Source organism: Rissa tridactyla, chromosome 4 (genome assembly GCF_028500815.1).
Source record: "Rissa tridactyla isolate bRisTri1 chromosome 4, bRisTri1.patW.cur.20221130, whole genome shotgun sequence".
Taxonomy (NCBI): Eukaryota; Metazoa; Chordata; class Aves; order Charadriiformes; family Laridae; genus Rissa; species Rissa tridactyla.
This window is the reverse complement of record NC_071469.1, coordinates 14,724,320-14,743,572: the sequence shown is the minus strand read 5'-3', so window position 1 is coordinate 14,743,572 and position 19,253 is coordinate 14,724,320. Positions and strand designations below refer to the sequence as shown.

Sequence of the window (19,253 nt, the reverse complement as noted above, 5' to 3'; positions counted from 1 at the left end):
GCACACATGTATTTTAACTAAGATCTGAATCACCTGGCAAGTGGATTTCAGCATGGTTTAAAAATTAAATGCATTACAGTAATTCAATTACTGAGTTATAAATATTACAAGGAAACTGGTGTGTGATTAGTGAAAGGGCTCTTCCAAAGTTATGCATGTTCTATTTTTAATGCTCACATTTCTTGGTCAGAGTATATACTACTAAAATTCCTGTGGAACTTAAACAGTGACAACTGGGGATATGCTCCACCTGCTAATATCTTCTGGATCAGCTGTTCAGATTTTCCCTTGACTCTGGTACACTGTAACAACCTGGAAAAACATCTTAAATAACTCAAGTCAGATGCCTCTAGCAGTTTAGCTACAGCAGAACCAAGCTCAGCATAGGTTAATTGCACCTGCTGTACCCAGGGCAGGTTCCGGGCAGAACCTTCAGTATTTGTTGCTGGATAGTTTGGTCATCAGGAATAAATTTTTTCCTTGATTTCTGCAGTACTAGTTCTGTTTGGGCATATCAAAGAATGCCTAGCTAATTCCCAGCCACTGCAGAATCCTCAAGCATTGGCACTACTATACTATTCTCTTGTATCAAACCAAACCAAACCCATGCATGAAAATTGAAGCACTGTATTTTAACTGTAACCATTAGGCTCACTAGAGAAATACCCAGATGTATTGATACATGAGAAATCAAACTAGATGACTCAAACTGTACTTTCTGACGTGAAGCTCTGTGAAACTGAGTTTCCAGATCAGAGAGAGGAAGAGAATGCTTGAATGAAAGCTTCTGGTATTTGTGAGGGATGGAGCACAGTGCCAGAAATAAGGGATTCCTCTTTTTAGAAAGTCATGAGAAATATCATCTTATTTTTCTGAAGTGTCCTCACTGACCCAGGTTAAGGAAAAACTTGCTGTTACCTTTGCCTCATTTTACCATGGATCAGAGGCCTAGACAAGACAGAAAGATTTTTTTTTTCTTCTAACAATGCCCATAGATTATAAGATATTGTTCTTTTCCTCTGAAGTATCATACAAATGTAGATGCAGTGGTGAGTTTGAGTTCTAGGAAGTTTAGAAAATACAACAGGCATAAAGGTTAGCAGCTATTAGAAACTGATCTTTTACAGACAAATATGGGACAAGAGGACACTTCACTGAGTTTTTTCTGTGGCTCTAATGGTAGAATTTCACACGGATATTATTTTGACAAATATGCATAAATTCTATTCAAATATGGATTGCAGTAGAAAATACTATGTAATTGCAGAATGCCCTAATTCTGAATTAAAAATGACTGAGTTCTTTTATCTGTCAAGGAAAGAATGGCAAGCATTATTTAGGGAATATTTCTAATGAAAGAGAGTCCTACCCCAAGCTGTCATTTTAACTGGAAAGACTCATAAATCCCATAAAGAACTTACTGACAAGTGCTGTTACAATTTCTTCCATATTTTCCAGAAAGCTGCTGAGATGCTGAGTGAATGTGAGATGTGGAGATGTGATCTGTGCGATTACTGCTGCTGCTTCTGCATGAGTAGCTTCAGAATGGGTGTTATCCGTAAGAATGTCAGCCAGGCACAGTATCCCATCAACCTGTGGAAAAACAATAGGGATAGTTTGGAAATACTCCAGGAAATACGTTTGCAAGCAAAGATGGGTTTACAGTTCTCTTTTCTTGGCTGTGGCTAAACTACTCAGTCTATTTTCAAAAATGACTGAAACTTGGTGGTATTTAGGACATAAGTTTTTTCAATTTAGCAAATACAAATGAGTTCAGCATAAAAGTTGTTGAGCAGCAACAAGTCTTGCATTTCCTTCTCCCTTAATGTTTCTGCTGAATTGATTTTGGTCAAACAAACAAGTCTTTTCTGACAGACGTCTCAAGTTAAACATTAATTCAAAAATAAGCTCCGACAAGCAAATGCTAACTGCTACTGTGCCACAGCCGCATTTAAGCTCTTGTCTGAGTGTGTCCCAGTGCGAGACTCAAGCCTGAGTGTGCAGTAAGTTCTTCAGAGACTAGTTTTTTGCCACTTTTTTCTGAATTTGTCACAAAGCTAATGCAGGATCAAAAAAAATATTAAGGAGAGACCCTGGCCAAAATGCACTTGATGAGCTTGCACAGCTCCCATATTAAAGCTACATCCGTATATCCCTTGCTTACTTGGAAGAGAAACAGAAAAATGAGTAAAATGTACATAGGTTTATGCTTTTAGAGTATCTGGAGTGTTCTAAATTCATTCCTTACACAAATTAAGCAGGTACATCGTATATGCACACCTTGCTGTGGTTTGTAGGAGACCGTGGACAATGAAAGACTGCAACACAGCATAGCCAATGGGAAACGTATCATCTGTTAACAACCTAACCCAGGAAAGGAAGGTTCTCTGTAGACAAGGACTGTCTACAGTCTTGAACAATGTGTGAACTTTCAAACTAACAGAACTACGTTTCTCCCCCTGTTCAACATATACCTGAATAATTCATCATGTTGTCGAGCAAGTAGGTAGATGGGCTTAGAGGGGACAGAGCATGAAGATTTATGTTATTAATTATGACATGTTTATGTCAAATCCACATAAATTCACTAATTAAAATCTTTATATAAATGAAAATAATGTAAATATAGGGACAGTTTACAGATGATCAGAGCTTTAGAAATTTCACTGAGTAACTTTTAAAAACAAAAACTTTTTTATTTATTTGAAGTTCTGAAAAAGTATGGGGTCAATTGCCTTTCATGTTTCTTGGATGCTTTATAGATACAAAGAGGAGTTATGAAGGCTTAGCACTGAAGTGTACTTTAACAGTCAAACAAAAACAAACCCACATTTGTGTTGTACACTCAACAAGACTCTTTCTTAGGTCTGTTGTTCTGATTGCGTTCTCTGTCTATTCAAAGCTTCCTCAGAACATGCACATTAAGACCTATCCATTATCTTCACAAAGGGTATTTAGCAAATCTCTTATTCACATTTTTGTTATTTATTAATACAGAATCTTGAGTTATCTTAATTACTTACCCTGCAATGGGCATGAATTAAATTATTTGATATGCACTGACAGTTACTATATTTTACAAGAAAAGCTCTCAGATTGATGGGAGCAAAAATTACCCTCTGGAAGATCATTCATTGGGACGCACTTTTTAATAGGCAATAGACTATATCATTGGAACTCTAATAACATAGATAAATACAAAAGAAATTATATGTCTATTTTTCCTAAGATTACAAATGGGACTTAGTATAGAAGAAGCTCAAGTACTGGCAAGAAGAGGAAGAATAAATTTTCAACATTAAACTTTTTCTTGACAAGCTTTCAACATTAATCTACCTACAGCAAAATATTTCCTCCTAGTTATGGCAGAATTCTACAGCTTGAAAGAGCAGATTCACATAATTCACTCGGCTTCAAGGTATATTAATAGATCCCAGTGTCAAGAATTAATATATGTCCTCACAAGATGATTTAATAGCCAAAGTGTGCTAGACAATATCATATGCAGAACCCCCCAACTTTGTCACCTTGAAGCCTCCGCAGATCACACCTTGTCTAGGGTCCAAAGGATGCTAATAACAACAGTCAGTATAAAAAGTTAAATATATTCCAATAAATATATTCCACTACTTCACAAAAAACTTCTTCTAAGATCTGGTAACAGGATACAGCGCTCTTCAGCTCTAAATTTACTGGTTAAAATTCACTTGGCCAACTCTTATTCAATGACCTCGACAAAATGACTTTATAGTAGTTTTATGCTATTTCAGAACAACTAATGGCTTATGAAAGACAGGTACAAGCGCATGGTTAGATTTTTCTATCACCACTGATTGTTTATATCTACACTATAAAATACAAGCTTCTAACAATACAAGGGCTGTACTCAACTTTTAAATTACATATTTGACTTTTTTTATTTGCTAAGTAATTGTTTTTGGAAATTGGGAGCTGCTGAATTGTAAACAGAAGTGGATATATATTTTTATTCCGCCTAAAGATAAAATACATATTTTGGATCCATGAAAGCCAGCACTAGTTAGTTTTTTTCCTTTCTATTCAGAATCGTGTAAAATACTAACAAATTCAGCCTAAAATTTGCTCTATACACTTTTGTCTTACATCTTAAATATAGAAAATAAAATAAAATAATTCTACTCCAGCAGGCAACCCCATTTATAAGTGTCTAGCAATAAATTTTAAAATGACAGGGGAACAATCTAATAAAAGCACTTTAACATCCAAAAAGAAATTGCTGCTCAAAGCATTTTTATAATTAGCTTTCACACTGAAAGGAACTTTGGATGGCTGCCCTGTTTTCTGTTTAATTTTGGTGAAGTAATCAGCTAAATGTCAAATCTCTTCATCACCTTGGCAATACAAAAGAACCAGTTAGCCAGATAATGCAAACAAATGAATTCCATGAATGCAACAAGTTGCTGTGGAGACCCTGCATTTGAGGAATGGCATTCAGTAAATGCTTGATCACTAATATTTCAATATTGATAACTGGAAAAATGCCAGGAACTTAGATACTTATGAGCATAGCCCTGTTATGGAAACTTAATCCAAGTGACAAAATAAATACGTGACTGCTTTACTGCATCGATCAAGTCTTCTGAAAGGAAATAATTCCTTTTCTCTGCAACAGGAATGAATGAGTTCTGGGGAAGCCCTCTTCTTTCTTCAGTATACCTGTTCTTCCTCTGAAAAATACTAAATAAAACTAGGCATCTGTTAAAGATACTAGTACAGAACTTGGGATGAATTGTGTTAATGACTTCATGATTTGAAATACTATATATAACAACAGTCCTAACTCTCCTTTCCATTAGGAGGTTCAAGGCAGGCTTTCCATGCCACTCGGGGAACCAAGACCCATTGCTTCCTTTTTAATAACGTGTCTTCAGTTGTATAAAATGCTGCTGAAGGCCTTTTCTCATACTATGACTTTCTCTAACATTCTTGTTTGCCCACTCTTAACACTCAGATTATCTCTACATATTGGTAAGCTTTCTCAAAGTTTTTTTTTGCATTCCCTAAATAGATCTTCCAAGTCACCTTGCTGAGATTGGATAGCCTTATGGGCTATCGGCTGATTTCCCACTGTCAAATCATGGATAACACTATCAGCCTACAACTGGGTGCTTCTGGTAAGCACCACCAGCAGGTTCCAAAGCACTTTTGAAGGAAGACTGGAAGGGAAATGCTGAGATCCAGATATAAGACCGCAAATGTAGAAATAAAATCACAAAGGGATCACCTCTTAAACATTGTCTCAACCTTCCCCGGAGGGTAGAGGAGAATTTCAAAAGCAGAAGCTGCATCAAACATTCAAGAAGTGACAGATCAGAGTTTGTTTTTATCCTTTCACACATGCTGTGTATTAGCACCTCCAACTTGAAGCTAGGACAGGTTAACTATATAGGTGAAGACATGGACATTATCAGAGTAAATAGAAACTACATAGCTGGATAAAAACACAAACACATTAAAATTCATGGGATGAGGAAGAGGGAGACAGAGAAGGAAGGAAAAATTATCATATTCAGAAAATGTTTTACTCCCGTGCTCAGCATTCTTTGAACACAATCTACTTCACTCCTGAGACTATTGCATGAACCATGAAGTCACTTCGCTATTTTGCAACTCCATTGAAAATGTCATCCAACAGAATCAATATACTGTTATTTTGATGACTTGTTACTCATGAAATGAGTTCCTGATCATCAAGACTGAGTTATATCCGATGTCAACTTCCGTAACATATTCTGCACCTGTAGAAGGCCTACAAGTCTTGTTTAATTTCTATGCTGAAAGAGAGGAAGGGAAAAGGACAAAGTATTCTAGCTTGCACACGATGATCTTTTCTATTTGAACAGTTGCCCTGCCAAGTGCTCTGCAGATAAAAACTGCCTTAGCTCCACTAAGAACTGTGCTGATTTATACCAGATCAAGATTTGGTCAGCTATTTTTAAAGTGAGATGATATATTAATGGAGTGATGCCATTAAAATGTCCACAAATACTATTCCAAGTAATCAAAGCTACTGCAGCAATTCCATAGCAGCAGCAGTGACCAGGGAACAAAACCGCAATGATTTTAATAACTACTGCTGTACATTACTGGCCATGGCCTAATTTATAAGCCATATTGAATACTCTACAGAATAGTGTGGGACTGAATAAAGGTTGAATGGTTCCCATCTCAGTAGCTTTAAAAATGCTGGCAATAACCTTAGCTTTGTATCTAAATTGACTGAGTGGGTGCTTTGGTTCCACCTTGAGTGCTGTGTCCAGTTTTGGACCCCTCATTACAGAAAAGACATTGAGATTCTGGAGCTAGTCCAGAGAAAGGCAACAAACCTGGTGAGGGCTCTGGAGAACAAGTCTTATGAGGAGCGGCTGAGGGAACTGGGATCGTTTTGCCTAGAGAAAAGGAGGCTGAGGGGAGACCTTATTGCTCTCTACAACTGCCTGAAAGGAGGTTGTAGAGAGGTGGGGGTTGGTCCCTTCTCCCAGGTAACAAGTGATAGCACAAGAGGAAACAGCCTCAAGTTGCACCAGGGGAGGTTTAGACTGGATATTAGGAAAAATTTTTACACTGAAAGGGTTATTAAGCATTGGAACAGGCTGCCCAGGGAAGTGGTGGAATCATCATCGCTAGAGGTATTTAAAAGATGGGCAGAAGTAGTGCTTAGCAATATGGTTTAATGATGCGTTTTGTCAGTGTTAGGTTGATGGTTGGACTCAATGATCTAAAAGGTCCCTTCCAACCTAGACAATTCTGATTTTATGATTCTGTGCAATTTCAGCTAAAGCTTCCCTGTTAAACTTTCCTCCTTTAGAACGTGGCCAAGCTAATGAAGAGGTATTTGTTCTTCCTTGTGTTTAGCCATCAAGGGGAGGTGTGAAGGTGATCTGATCTATATGAGGAGTATTGTTATATGGTGTGAAAAGAAAATATCTCAACCTTCTCTCTCAAAAATAAATAAATAAATAAATAAAAGAGGCAGTTGGACAGGTGTACTCTTCGCTGGGTAAAAAACCAGCTGGATGGCCGTGCCCAGAGAGTGGTGGTAAATGAAGTTAAATCCAGTTGGTGTCCAGTCACAAGTGGTGTCCCCCAGGGCTCGGTGCTGGGGCCGGCTCTCTTTAATATCTTTATCAATGATCTAGATGAAGGGATTGAATGCACCCTCAGTAAGTTCGCAGATGACACTAAACTAGGCGGGCGTGTTGATCTGCTTGAGGGTAGGTTGGCTCTGCAGAGGGATCTGGACAGGCTGGACCGATGGTATGAGGTTCAACAAGGCCAAATGCCGGGTCCTGCACTTGGGTCACAACAACCCCATGCAGCGCTACAGGATTGGGGCAGAGTGGCTCGAAAGCAGCCCGGCAGAAAAGGACTTGGGAGTGTTGGTTGATAGCCGGTTGAATATGAGCCAGCAGTGTGCCCAGGTGGCCAAGAAGGCCAACAGCATCCGGGCCTGTATCAGGAATAGTGTGGTGAGCCGGACTAGGGACGTGATCATCCCCCTGTACTCGGCACTCGTGAGGCCCCACCTCAAGTACTGCGTTCAGTTTTGGGCCCCTCGCTACAAGAGGGACATTGAGATGTTGGAGCGTGTCCAGAGAAGGGCTACAAAGCTGGTGAGGGGTCTGGAGGACAAACCTTATGAAGAACGACTGAGGGAGCTGGGGTTGTTTAGCCTGGAGAAGAGGAGGCTGAGGGGAGACCTTATCACCCTCTACAACTACCTGAAAGGAGGTTGTAGAGAGATGGGGGCTGACCTCTTCTCCCTGGTGACAAGTGATAGGACGAGGGGAAACGGGTTCAAGTTATGTCAGGGGAGGTTTAGATTAGATATTAGGAAACATTTTTTCACTGAAAGGGTTATTAAACATTGGAATAGGCTGCCCAGGGAGGTGGTGGATTCACCATCCCTGGAGGTGTTTAAAAAAAGGGTAGATGGGGCACTTAGGGACATGGTTTAGAAGTGGCTCTTGTCAGGGTAGGCTAAAGGTTGGACTCGATGATCCTAAAGGTCCCTTCCAACCTCAACAATTCTATGATTCTATATCAGCTTGAAAGATGCATTAAATATGGCAGTACCTAAGTAGCAACCTTACAGCCATACTCAGGAAGAAATAATCTGCAGAGCAAGACGAAATAACAAGTTCCTTATTCTGGGCTGACTAAAGGAGTGAAAGGATAAATAGTATGTAAAACTTTCCTCCCTACAAAACCTAGGGAAAGCAGTCAAGCAGTCACTTCACAGTGCATGTTCTTTGGCACTCACAGATGCTCTAAGCTTGTTGCAGCTAAAAAGTACAACTGTTTGTCAAAGAGGTAAGAGAGAGTAAGTAATTTTACAGAAACGTTGGACAAAATCAGTAAGATTGACATCCAGACTTCTTTCTGGTATTTGCTTCAAGAATAAGGGAAAAGCTGGCTTTGAACTCTGTCAATTTTGAGGACTGTTATGAAGGGTAAGACTTTTAAAGTATTATATCTGTAGTTGATAAAACAAACCAGAAACTGCACTGCTATTAGCCAAGGACTTCACATATTCCCACTCCCATAAATCACAGCTTACGTTGCTTCAAACTACCCTCTACAAACATAGGTGAACCAGCCAACTTTCCTGATTTAGCTCTCACATACCTCCAATTCTACAGGATAGTTGCTGAGTGGCTACAAAAGGCAGAAGGAGAAGAAACTGCAAAGGAATTTGCTTGCAGTTGTGTAAAAGCCATCTGCAGTACAGATCCTTCTACTCAACCAATGTAGGTGTTTATAGCATTGGGATGCATTGACAAAACAGAATGAAAACTACTGAGCACAAATGAGTACGGTGGCTTGGAAAAATCCCAACCATTTGCAATGGCCTTTGTACTCAGCATTTGTTACATTCTCTTTCTCCTATTCTGTCATAGCTAAAAGACAGTCACAATAATGACTGTGTTATCTGTAGTCTCAGGAACATACAAGAGTAGGGGAGAGCTATTTGTGTTCATATATGATAAAATTAGAGATGAAATTCTTCAAGTTGTGTGACACATGACAGAAGCCAAAGGTTTCTCAGTTTCTTTTGCCCTACATTCTTGAGGGCTGGCTGTACTGTCTTGTTTTTAAGGTGCAGGAATCTATTCCTATTTGTAGGATTTTCTTGATATCTGCATTACAAATTCCAGAAAGTATATGCTTGTTTCTTTTAAATAATGGATAAGGCTTTATATATTATACTTTGGGGTCTGAATTTCATTAAAATGAAGCCACACAGACACAAAAAGGACTTGGCAACAAGATGAGAGGAACTGTCGTGTTATATAAGAATGCTGAACAAGATACTGGGACCTGAAGTCAGAATTAGGAAAAGACCATACATTAGTAGTTTTCACATAGCCCTCATTTTTATTTACCCTGAGGGATCATAGTCTGAGAAAAAGGAAAAAAAGAAACACCTCTACTATTCCTATAAACAAACAGGGGCTCCAGGGTTATGCATAGCAGGGCACTCCAGAAAATGAGATGTGCTCGCTGAAAAAAACATGCTCCGATCATCTAGTTTTAAATAAATAATGACAGAGACACTTCATTGCATGAGGGCATATTCTCAAACACCTGGTGTCTGGCATTTAAAAACAAGAACACTCTTTCAACAAGTTTGATTACTTTGTAACATTTAGGTTTTGGTGTGACACCATGGATTTTATTTTCAAGAAGCATCTGTTAGTGTACCTCTTCATGAGGAAAAAAATATCCCATGCATGCCACAATTTTAGAGGACCCTCTTCATCTATTACAATAATGAGGAAGTGCCTCTATCCAAAAAGAGCAGCATGGAGGTCACAGTCAGAGAATCCGTCATTATCAGCTAATCTAACTCTTCATGGTGTCTTTCTTCTCTCAGGAAAAGTATCTGATAACCTTCCTGCTAGAATTTTGTATGTGTTTAAGTCAATACTTCCAACTATTAACACGATTATGCTAAAGAGTTACAAAAAAAGGGCTTATCATTATTAATTATTAGTGTAATTTCACATACAACTTCTCCTCTCATCAGATTAAAATTCTTGAACAGATCGTTAAACCATGAAGTTAGAAAGAAACATAACCCTACCCTATGCTCAAAGTATGACAGTGAAAACACCACAGCAGAAAGCAGAGAGTTACATTAGAAAGGCAGAGAGAGTAAATGAGTACTGGAGAGAGCGCAGGGCGTTGCTTTTTTTACTGTTACTTTAAACATGAGCTTCTGCATATGCATTCAGAAACAGATCCTTATGCAAACAATTTTCCTGCAAATATTTCTCATTTCAGCGGTGTCAGTCAGTTTAGCCTAAAAAATATCCAGAGTCTCTGGAACGCAAGGCCTCTACAGTATTTGAATCACATGTACACTAATTAAACACACCACAACAGTAGAACGTTTCTCTTATAGAATGTATTAAATATATACAGCAACTTATTCAGAAAAATGGTTTTATGTCAAAATTCACATAATTGCCAAAACTGACCCGTGTTGTTCTTTCTAAAAATTTTTGTTGCTTTTAAGAAAGGCACCAAGCGTTAATATAATTATTTGCTACATTCATTACTTCACAATGTCTATTCAATTATTTTAATAAATTAATTTAAATAAATTAGATCCAGAACCGACCTTGTATGTGCCAGAGTTTTATTAGCAGGGAATTTTTACAAGCAAGTTATAGAGCTTTATGATAGCCATTTATAATGAAAACACTCACAGCACTTTAGCTATAAAACTTTTAGTGAGCAACTCAATAAGAGTCCATTCATGTTGTAATAACAACAGAGGAAATTGCTACCCTTATTCAAACAAGAATTTTAAAAAAGTAAAAAAATAGAAGTTTTCATCTGGTGAAAATTGATGGAACTTTACTGGCTGCAGCAGCTCAAGCTATTTGGTCCTAAAATTCCTCTCCTGACAGTTAAGAAAATCTCCTTGGGTCTCCTAGAAACATCGATTTATTTCTATGACTGCAGTGGCAATAAAATAATTTCAGAATTGCTTTAAGCATAAGAAATTCAAGTTCAAGATCAGCTGTTTGCATGGAATCTTTATGAGCAGTCAGAGGTCTGCTATGAGCCATCAGGTAAAACGATCTCAGAGGTTTATCTCTCCATTAGCACCTCCCAGTACTGGTCTTTGGTCAAATATAGTTGCTATATTGATTCTGTATTAGAAGGAATAAGGACAATGCTTAAGAGGCTGATAAAATGGAATATTTTTACAAGATGGATTTTAATTTTTCTTCTACTCAATATTGTTTGCTGCTTTACCAGGTTTCAACATATATAAGCATCCTTATCAGGGATAACAAACATATATTTATAAGCCAGTGTTTGAACGCTGCATTGAAGGAGGAACAAACCCACATATTTGGCTACGCTTTCAATAGAGATTCTTTTTTCAGTAAGCAAAGATAGCTTCAACATAGCACTTTGATACAGCAGCAGTTCCAATCTGCATTCAGAACCATATTGCAAGTCAGGCTTATTTTCATAAACTGATCTCACATCAGAAAACCATATCAGAACTCACTGAAACTGAATTTACCTACTGAGCAGATTCCAGCTTCAATAGCCTTGGATCTTCTCTGGTTATTTTAGATGGAAAAATGTTCAAGCATTACATTGTGGCAAAGAGAAAACCTCAACTTGCCATATTTTAGCTTAAGAAGCTGCGTAGATCTGGGAAAATAAGCATGTTGTTGAGGAAAGTCCCAAATACTGTTCTGATTCTGTCATCCAGTCACTGTCTGTTTTTCTAATGGTGTCCCTACTCTGTGAGCCAGTTTGTTCACTCTTAGATTAATACTCACAAGAGATGTTATGACAGAAGGAACTTAACTACTAGCAAGTACTAAATATTAGAATTCTCCACTCAAAGTTCATTCCACATAAGCAGTAAAAACTCTCATTCCGTATTCCAAACTAAGCTAATCCTCCAGATCTGTAAAGCCCAAGTCTGAGCCAGAAATTTCACATGATCAGCCTTCATTCTGCCACCTGCTAGTCCATAAATAACACAATAAGAGCCACTGCAGCTCTCCACAGAATGGTAAGGGGCTTCCCCTGGCTCCAGGACAGGCTCCCAGGATTAGGACCTATTCTATTCTGTTTCAGAGGGAAGCATGGATAACATCATGGGATATCTGGAAGAGATACTAGAAAAGTGTGACAAGAAAACAGGGGTATAAACATGTCACTCTGAAACCAGAACTAACAAACCCTTGCAGCCAAAGAACGCAACTTTAGATCAATGTATACCAAACTTCTAGAAAAAAGTTCAAATTATGTTAAAGATTGAAAGGTCTAGGAGAAAGAAAATGCTGTTCTGAAGGGTGGTGCCTTACTAGACACTTGAGTGAAATAGTGGATTGCTGAATTCTCTCATGCAACTTGCTTGCAGTGCACTCTCCCTTTCCAACAGCACTAACAAAGACAATAATTGTCATTTGCTTGGGAATCTATTTTAGAATAATTCAGATTGCAAATAAAATATTAAAACAGAACTATTTTAACTATTTCAGCTCTAGAGCTGACAAAGAACAAAAGAAAGAAATAATTGTGAACATGTTTCTTTTTATATTAGGAATAGAAGCTCTTTCAGGCATCTCTCACAGTACAGCTGTGTGCAGCTTCACTGGGCAGCAGGTAGAGCCCTGGTCACATTATTCTCACCCTTGGGAAAGTGTTGCAGCAAGACTGAGCTAGCGCTCTAAGGAATGAGAGCAACTGCTAGGGAAAAGCCAGTGCAAAGTCTGTGTTATATCACTCCCACTATTTTTTACCAGAGATGAATTCAGTGTATTTTTGAAATTTACTTTGACTCATGTCTGATGAAGAGGGTAAGCTATACAAAACAAGACTCAATATAAAGGAATTATGCCTAATTCAAACACAACAAGGACCCTGGGGGCAAAAAGAATGAACAGTGCAAATAATTTTTAAAAATAACCCAGACATTTTGTTCTCGCTTATCACTAGCTTAGTAGCTTCCAAACAAAAATTCAGCCAATATCTCCTACACATTTTCTTTTGCTCTCTACATATGTTTACATACTTAGAAGAGATGATCATTCAAAACTTTGTGTTGGACTGAGTCTCTGGTGTGCTAAGAACCACTGTCTCTCTCACTTTCCATGAACAAAGAGCACGCTACAGGCTCAGATTCACAAAAAATGCGTGAAATGTGCCTTGCAATTCAGGTACATTAATCATATGACAAATAGAAGTCTTATCATTCCCCAGAGAAGTTAGGAGCTATCAATAAAAGTCTTTCCACAGAATCAAGGCCTAGTTGAGCTAAGAACTGTTCCACATCCCATATTGTCCCAAATTTCACTGTAGGTCGTTACAGTTATGAATACTTTCAGACTGCCTAGACACCCAGATGTTCTGTTCACAGTGTCTGCTCTAAAGTTCTGTTTAAAAACCTAAACAACAGCTGTTACATTGAACAAGTGGTCTTTTTTTTACAAATATTTATAGAATTGTCAGTTCTTGAAGAGACTTTGTGTGTGTATGTGTGTGCGTGTGTGTGTGTATGTACAATTGTCACCATCATAGGGTTTTGGTCTGTGACTATACTTTTTCCTAATACACAAATCGAATACCAATAGCATTTATTTCCATATTTTTCCACATCAAAACAGTTTCCATATTGCGAATAGCCAAGATAACAGCAACACTGTTGGAGCAGTCGAATTAAATGCTTTCACTCACTGCCTTCTAGTGGTTCTTCCCAAAAGCCTATGGACAAAAGTTTGTCACAATAATGTGAAATTTTGTTAACTGTGGGATCTATTAAATATCATTATGTTTACTAGGTGTGTCGTCACCATCTCAAAACAGCTAAGTTGCCATTCATATGTACATGATATTGCCCTTGAATATATACATTATATATCTTAGATGAGTTTCCACCTTGCTTTGCTTTCCTGGCACTGTTATGTCATTCTTCAAAGTTACAATGGCTAGTTGACAAAGAGTACAACCTTTACATTTAACATTCAGACCCCAAAGAGAGCACATATGTTTATAACGGCACTCAAATTTCAGCAGAGCAATGTAGAGGGTGGGGTTTTTTAAGTCTTTTTCTAAAACACTTTTTAAACTCCTTTGTAAAGCATCTTTTATCATGCTTCCAGGGAATTTTAGAAACAACACATTTACTTCTAACTAATTGTTCATTTCCACTCAGATCTTCTCAGGTCCAAAAATCCATTCACCGTGAACTCTGGAGATTCATTAGTGGCATCACTGAGCTAAGGTACCTTTATAGCAAAGTAGATCCAAACTACCTTCTAGATGGTCCTTGCCACGGCAGAAAGCTGAGACTTCCCACTCCTTCTGCACAAAGCCTGCAGGGTGTCTCTTTGTCATCTCCATTGCTAGCCATCATGGGCTAGTTGCCCAGCTGCAACAGAGATATTGGCTGAGCTTTTATTGATGCTTATGGCTTAGATCCTTGGTTGTCTTACTGAAGAGCACCATTACCAGAGGTAAAATACAGAAGTAATTGCAAACCAAGATGAATGGGCAAGGTAAATGCAAGACAGTACGGTTTCTGTTCAGAATAGCTAGCCACAAACCATTCTGCTTTAAAAAAAAATAAAATATGGAAAAAAGTCTAATCAGTCGTCTTTTAATGAGCTTGAACAACTGATCTTTCTTAATTCAATTGTAAATCTTAATCGATGTTCTTGAAAAGGTCTTTGATTGTTATATCCTTTCCTATCTCTCTATATATGTTATTTTCTCTTTCCTGCAAATCTGAAATACCATTTATTTGTATAGGCTTTCCCTGATTGGCTTCTTTTTAGGATTAGAAGTCAGGACTCATAGTTTTCTTTAAAAACTAAGAGGCAAAAGAAAAGAAAAAAGCCAGCATCACCTGTACTTAAAATTACTTCCTTTTCCATTACCACTTTCAGCAATTGCCATACTTTGTGCCTTTTTTTTTCTGTGAGAAAAATCAATTGTAATTACATGAGTATGTCTCAATTACCTGTCCTTTTTCGGGATGAAAGTCTTCATCTGATTAATTGGACTTCTCTGTCCTAATGCCATCTCCAATGCTCTAGGTCCTAGGCGCCTTACCTTCTTCATACATTTTGTGGCAAGTCTTTCATTTTGACTAGTTCATACAACACAGAAATCCTTCTAGCAGAGAAGCGGTAAAACTGTGCCAAAAATTAGAGGCAAGTGTGTTATTTCGTGTTTTAAGGAGCTTGAAAGGAAGACAAACTGAAGGGGAACAGCGCACAGCATTTTAACTCAGAGTAACATCACTATCACTTGCAATACAACTTAGATGGCAAAGCCAGTATTACAGTAAAGGTGTAGGGTGTTCTTCTCAACGTAATCTGACAGGGCAGCACAGAAGTGCTGTGGGCTGGGGAATTCAAACACTGCCAATTCCCTGGGGCACAATTCCTCAAAAATCCTCTTCTGAGAAGGGAACATCAAGTTGTTACAGCCTTTAAACACACAAAATTAATTCCTCTAACAGGAGCAGGACATCAGGAGACAAATGGCTTCCTCTATAAGTATTTCTTAGGTGAGATCCTGTGATCTGTTCTTCTTCCAGGATACAGCATAAGATGGGAATCTTTAGTGAGTAACAAAAAAAGTGTCTTATGGCTTTTAATATTTTTGCTCAGAACAAATCAAGTATCTAGTTCAAAAATAAATTGTAAATGTATTCTAACAGCTCTGATTTGCCTTCTCTTCCATTATAATTCCTTCCTCAACCTAGACAGTAGTACAACATCATGTTTGGATCAGCCATGATGTTCACTTCACACCTTTGAGGCAGCTTCTTATTCTTGAGTGATTTGATTTTGCTCTCACACCCTGTGCTGTAAAACAAAGATGAAAATTACTTACCTACCACCACATAATGCTTGGATAAATGCCATTGTAATGATGCTACCTGTTATCATTAAAATAAGCAGTCATTTCTCTAGAAATTATGAGAGTATATCTTACACTGAAGAGTAATCTAATCAACAGAAAGTCCTAGTGACTTAATGGGATTGCATGCAAAATATAGTACTGCAACAGTGACAGAGCATGCACTTAATAAGCAGCCTCTTTTGCCTAATGACTTTTGCACCTGTGAAAACAAATCCAAAGCATGTAATTAAACAGGTCCAACTTGTCATTTTCCCTTTCTTAAACTCTTTCTTGACTGCAAAACAATAGTTACTCAAACATGTTTTCCTGCATCCAGCGTCTCCTTGCAGATCTAAAATAATTCCAGCATGGCCAAAAAGCCAAAGCACCCAGTGCTTGCAATAAAATGTTAAAATAAATGGGGAAAAAGGGAGAAGAGGGCACTAAAACAGTTAAAGATGAAAATTTTCTAGGAACTCAGATTTTCATCCTCATTAATCACATTTTGCTGATAATACCAGACATTAAGTAGGCACACAAGCTGGAACTGAAATCTGAACTCAGTAACACTAGGTACACAGGAATGTTATTCTAATTCATTCAACTCTCTTTGGCACTACAAGTCAGTTACTCCCAAATTCCTGTTCATGACAACTGTTTACAATACGTGACTGCTGAGAAAACAATAAATAGAAGACGACACATATAGCCTCATTCCCCATAGAGCAGTGTGTTGACCATGCTCACAAGAAATAACATATATTTTAGAGAAATCTGATATCCCATGCACATTGTAACATATTGAGGACTCCATGTTACGAGGCAGGGAGGGGGGTGGAAATTGATCCACTTAGAGCTTATAGTTAACGTCCATTTATTTTGGTGGTGCTACTGTTAGCATTGCCTGAATTTAAAACATTAAAATATTCTAGAGACTTCCTTCCCACCTGTGTGACACATCTGTCATTCCTGCTCCTCGTACTCCTTATAGCCTATTGAGACGATTGCATCTAAGCCCAGACTGGAACTGAATCAGGAGCCATGCTTTCCTTCTGTTCCCCCTTGCTACCATGCACACACGCTGCTCTTCACTTTCTTTCCAAGCTTTTGATGCCGATACTGTCGCTGTTCAAGCAGTACTTTCAGGGCAGTAGGTGTAGAGAGCATTTTTCCTCCACTCCCCAGGATACTCTTGCATTAGGTGTTGTTTATGGTTTTTGAACTAATGCAGCTAAAGCAGAGAGTCTATCCTGTAGGAAAAAGGCCCTCGCCCCATCTAGAGTCTGATGTGAATAAATAGATAAACACTCGGATAGCCTAAACTTTTCAAATTAAAAGCCTAGTTGACAGGTAAAAGTTCTTGATTTAGGAGAACACTTAAATAGTGCATAGCTTTGATCCTCATAGACCTACCTTCCTGAATCAGCATTTGCAGTCCTAAACTCGGGGTAGATTTGGGCAAGCCTTACCCAGCAGCAACAGAAGCTTTGCTGTAATTCCAGCCTCCACTGGGTGCCACTATTGCACAACGCAACGTACGGATTACACTGCATGAGTCAACAAATTGGCGAAAACGATTTTCAACTTGCACTTCACTCTCATGAAGTTTTCAAACCATATTCAGAGAGTTATCACTTATTTTTTATGTCCTTAAAACGCCATATGATAATCCTTTTAGAGACAGAAATACAAGAAGGATTTACTTCCTCCTAGATCACTACAGCTAAAAGGCTCAAATGCAGAAGTGCTCAGATTCTTTCCTGATTTCGTACTTGAATAAGCTTTTTAGCCCATGAGTGGATCTGCTCCTCCATGTTGACTGATAATCAACTTAGCACCCTATTTTGACCTATCTTTTTTAGCCTCTGAAGAGACAATAACCACATGTCTCCATCTTAAGCGCTTTGCTGACAGCTTCACTGCCACAAGGGTAAAACCTTACCACAAACCCGTAGATGACCTTAACAACCCACAGTGAGTGTTATTAAACTGTGCGCACATCAGAAGGATGGCAGTGACGCTGAAAATACGTTGTCAGCCTACATTTTAATTTAATGGCAATTAAGTTTTAGTTTTATGGAATTGATGTAATTTCCATTTGATGGTCGGTGGGTATCCACAACTTACTAGATACCAAATTTCATTCTGGTGACTTAAGCCACAATCCAGAAGTAGCGAAGTCTATTGTTATGAATCACCTTCAAAAATTCTTGACAAACAACATAGTTACCTTTAGTCTGTCTATTTCATAGCATCTGTGCTCTCGGATTTTGCTTTACTTCCTTTTCCAAGGCAGGACGGACGGAAAGACAGAAGGAAGGAAATCAAGATTTAATTTCAGTCATACCCAATGGAAGATTTTTTAGAGCTTACACTAAACATGAAAAATCCTTACAGGCAAAAGACTGTTGCCAGCAGATTTCATGCTATCCTTCCATACTGGAATCATTTGTCATACTAGTCATTTGAGAGAACTGACATAACCACAATCGTTTAAAGTTGCTGAAGACAGGGGAAGCAGTGTCTCAGCATTTATGAAGCCTATCTTTATAACTTCTGGTCTTTCCTCTCATTCTTCTCAACGCTCTTGTCTGGTAGGCAGTTGGTGTCATTGATAAGTACAGAAATTTCTATAGCCATTGATCTTTGAAATTATCTCAGCCTTTTTCTAGCAGAAAACTAAAATACTTTCTTGAAATTCTGCCATATTCTGGCACAGATTTTCCTGCAAACAGAGGCTTATGTGACTCTTCGAACACTGGTTGTGTTATCACAGAGATGGGCAAAAAAAGAGAACGTGTAAGTAGTTGTCTGGCAGTAGAGGCTCCTCTAGGGCAAAAAAGATATAGTAGGAAGAAAGACAGAGACTATATGCCAAACCAGGGAAATCAACAGAAGAAAACAGCAAGTAGACTGAACCTTAATCTGACACACAGTTTTTTCACAGCCAGCTAACTCACTGGTGCCATCCAGCAAAATAACGTGGTGCAGGTCTGGAGGCAACAGCAAGGCCAATGCCCTGAAGCCTGGCCATTGCTGCATTGCTGAGAAACTCACAAGTGGCTGTTGGTGGCTAAGGAGAAACAGCAATTCATTTGGTAAGATAAACTTCTAGGTTCAAGAAATTCACTGAGGGCAGGAAACAGAAGTACTGCAAAAGAAGATCGAGACAGAGGCAGCATTTCACTTTACTACAACAGCCCTGCGAGGGCTCTTTTCTCAGCATGCAGGCTGTTGTTCGTCAGACATGACAAACTCTGCAGGAATGACTATCGCCTGCGTAGTTCCTCCTGTTATGCCTACTTATTGAATCATATTAA

The 19,253-nt window shown here is 38.4% G+C and overlaps 1 protein-coding gene across 3 annotated transcripts in view; it reads right to left on the bottom strand.

Annotated features, from left to right (window-relative positions):
• The window catches only part of INSC (INSC spindle orientation adaptor protein), a 142,996-nt gene that overhangs the window by 22,153 nt on the left and 101,590 nt on the right, over positions 1–19,253 (bottom strand). For all 3 annotated transcript variants that reach the window (XM_054201254.1, XM_054201255.1, XM_054201256.1), the window contains one exon: positions 1,422–1,593. In XM_054201254.1, the coding sequence (XP_054057229.1) occupies positions 1,422–1,593 (172 nt within the window). The remainder of the gene's footprint in view (positions 1–1,421; positions 1,594–19,253) is intronic.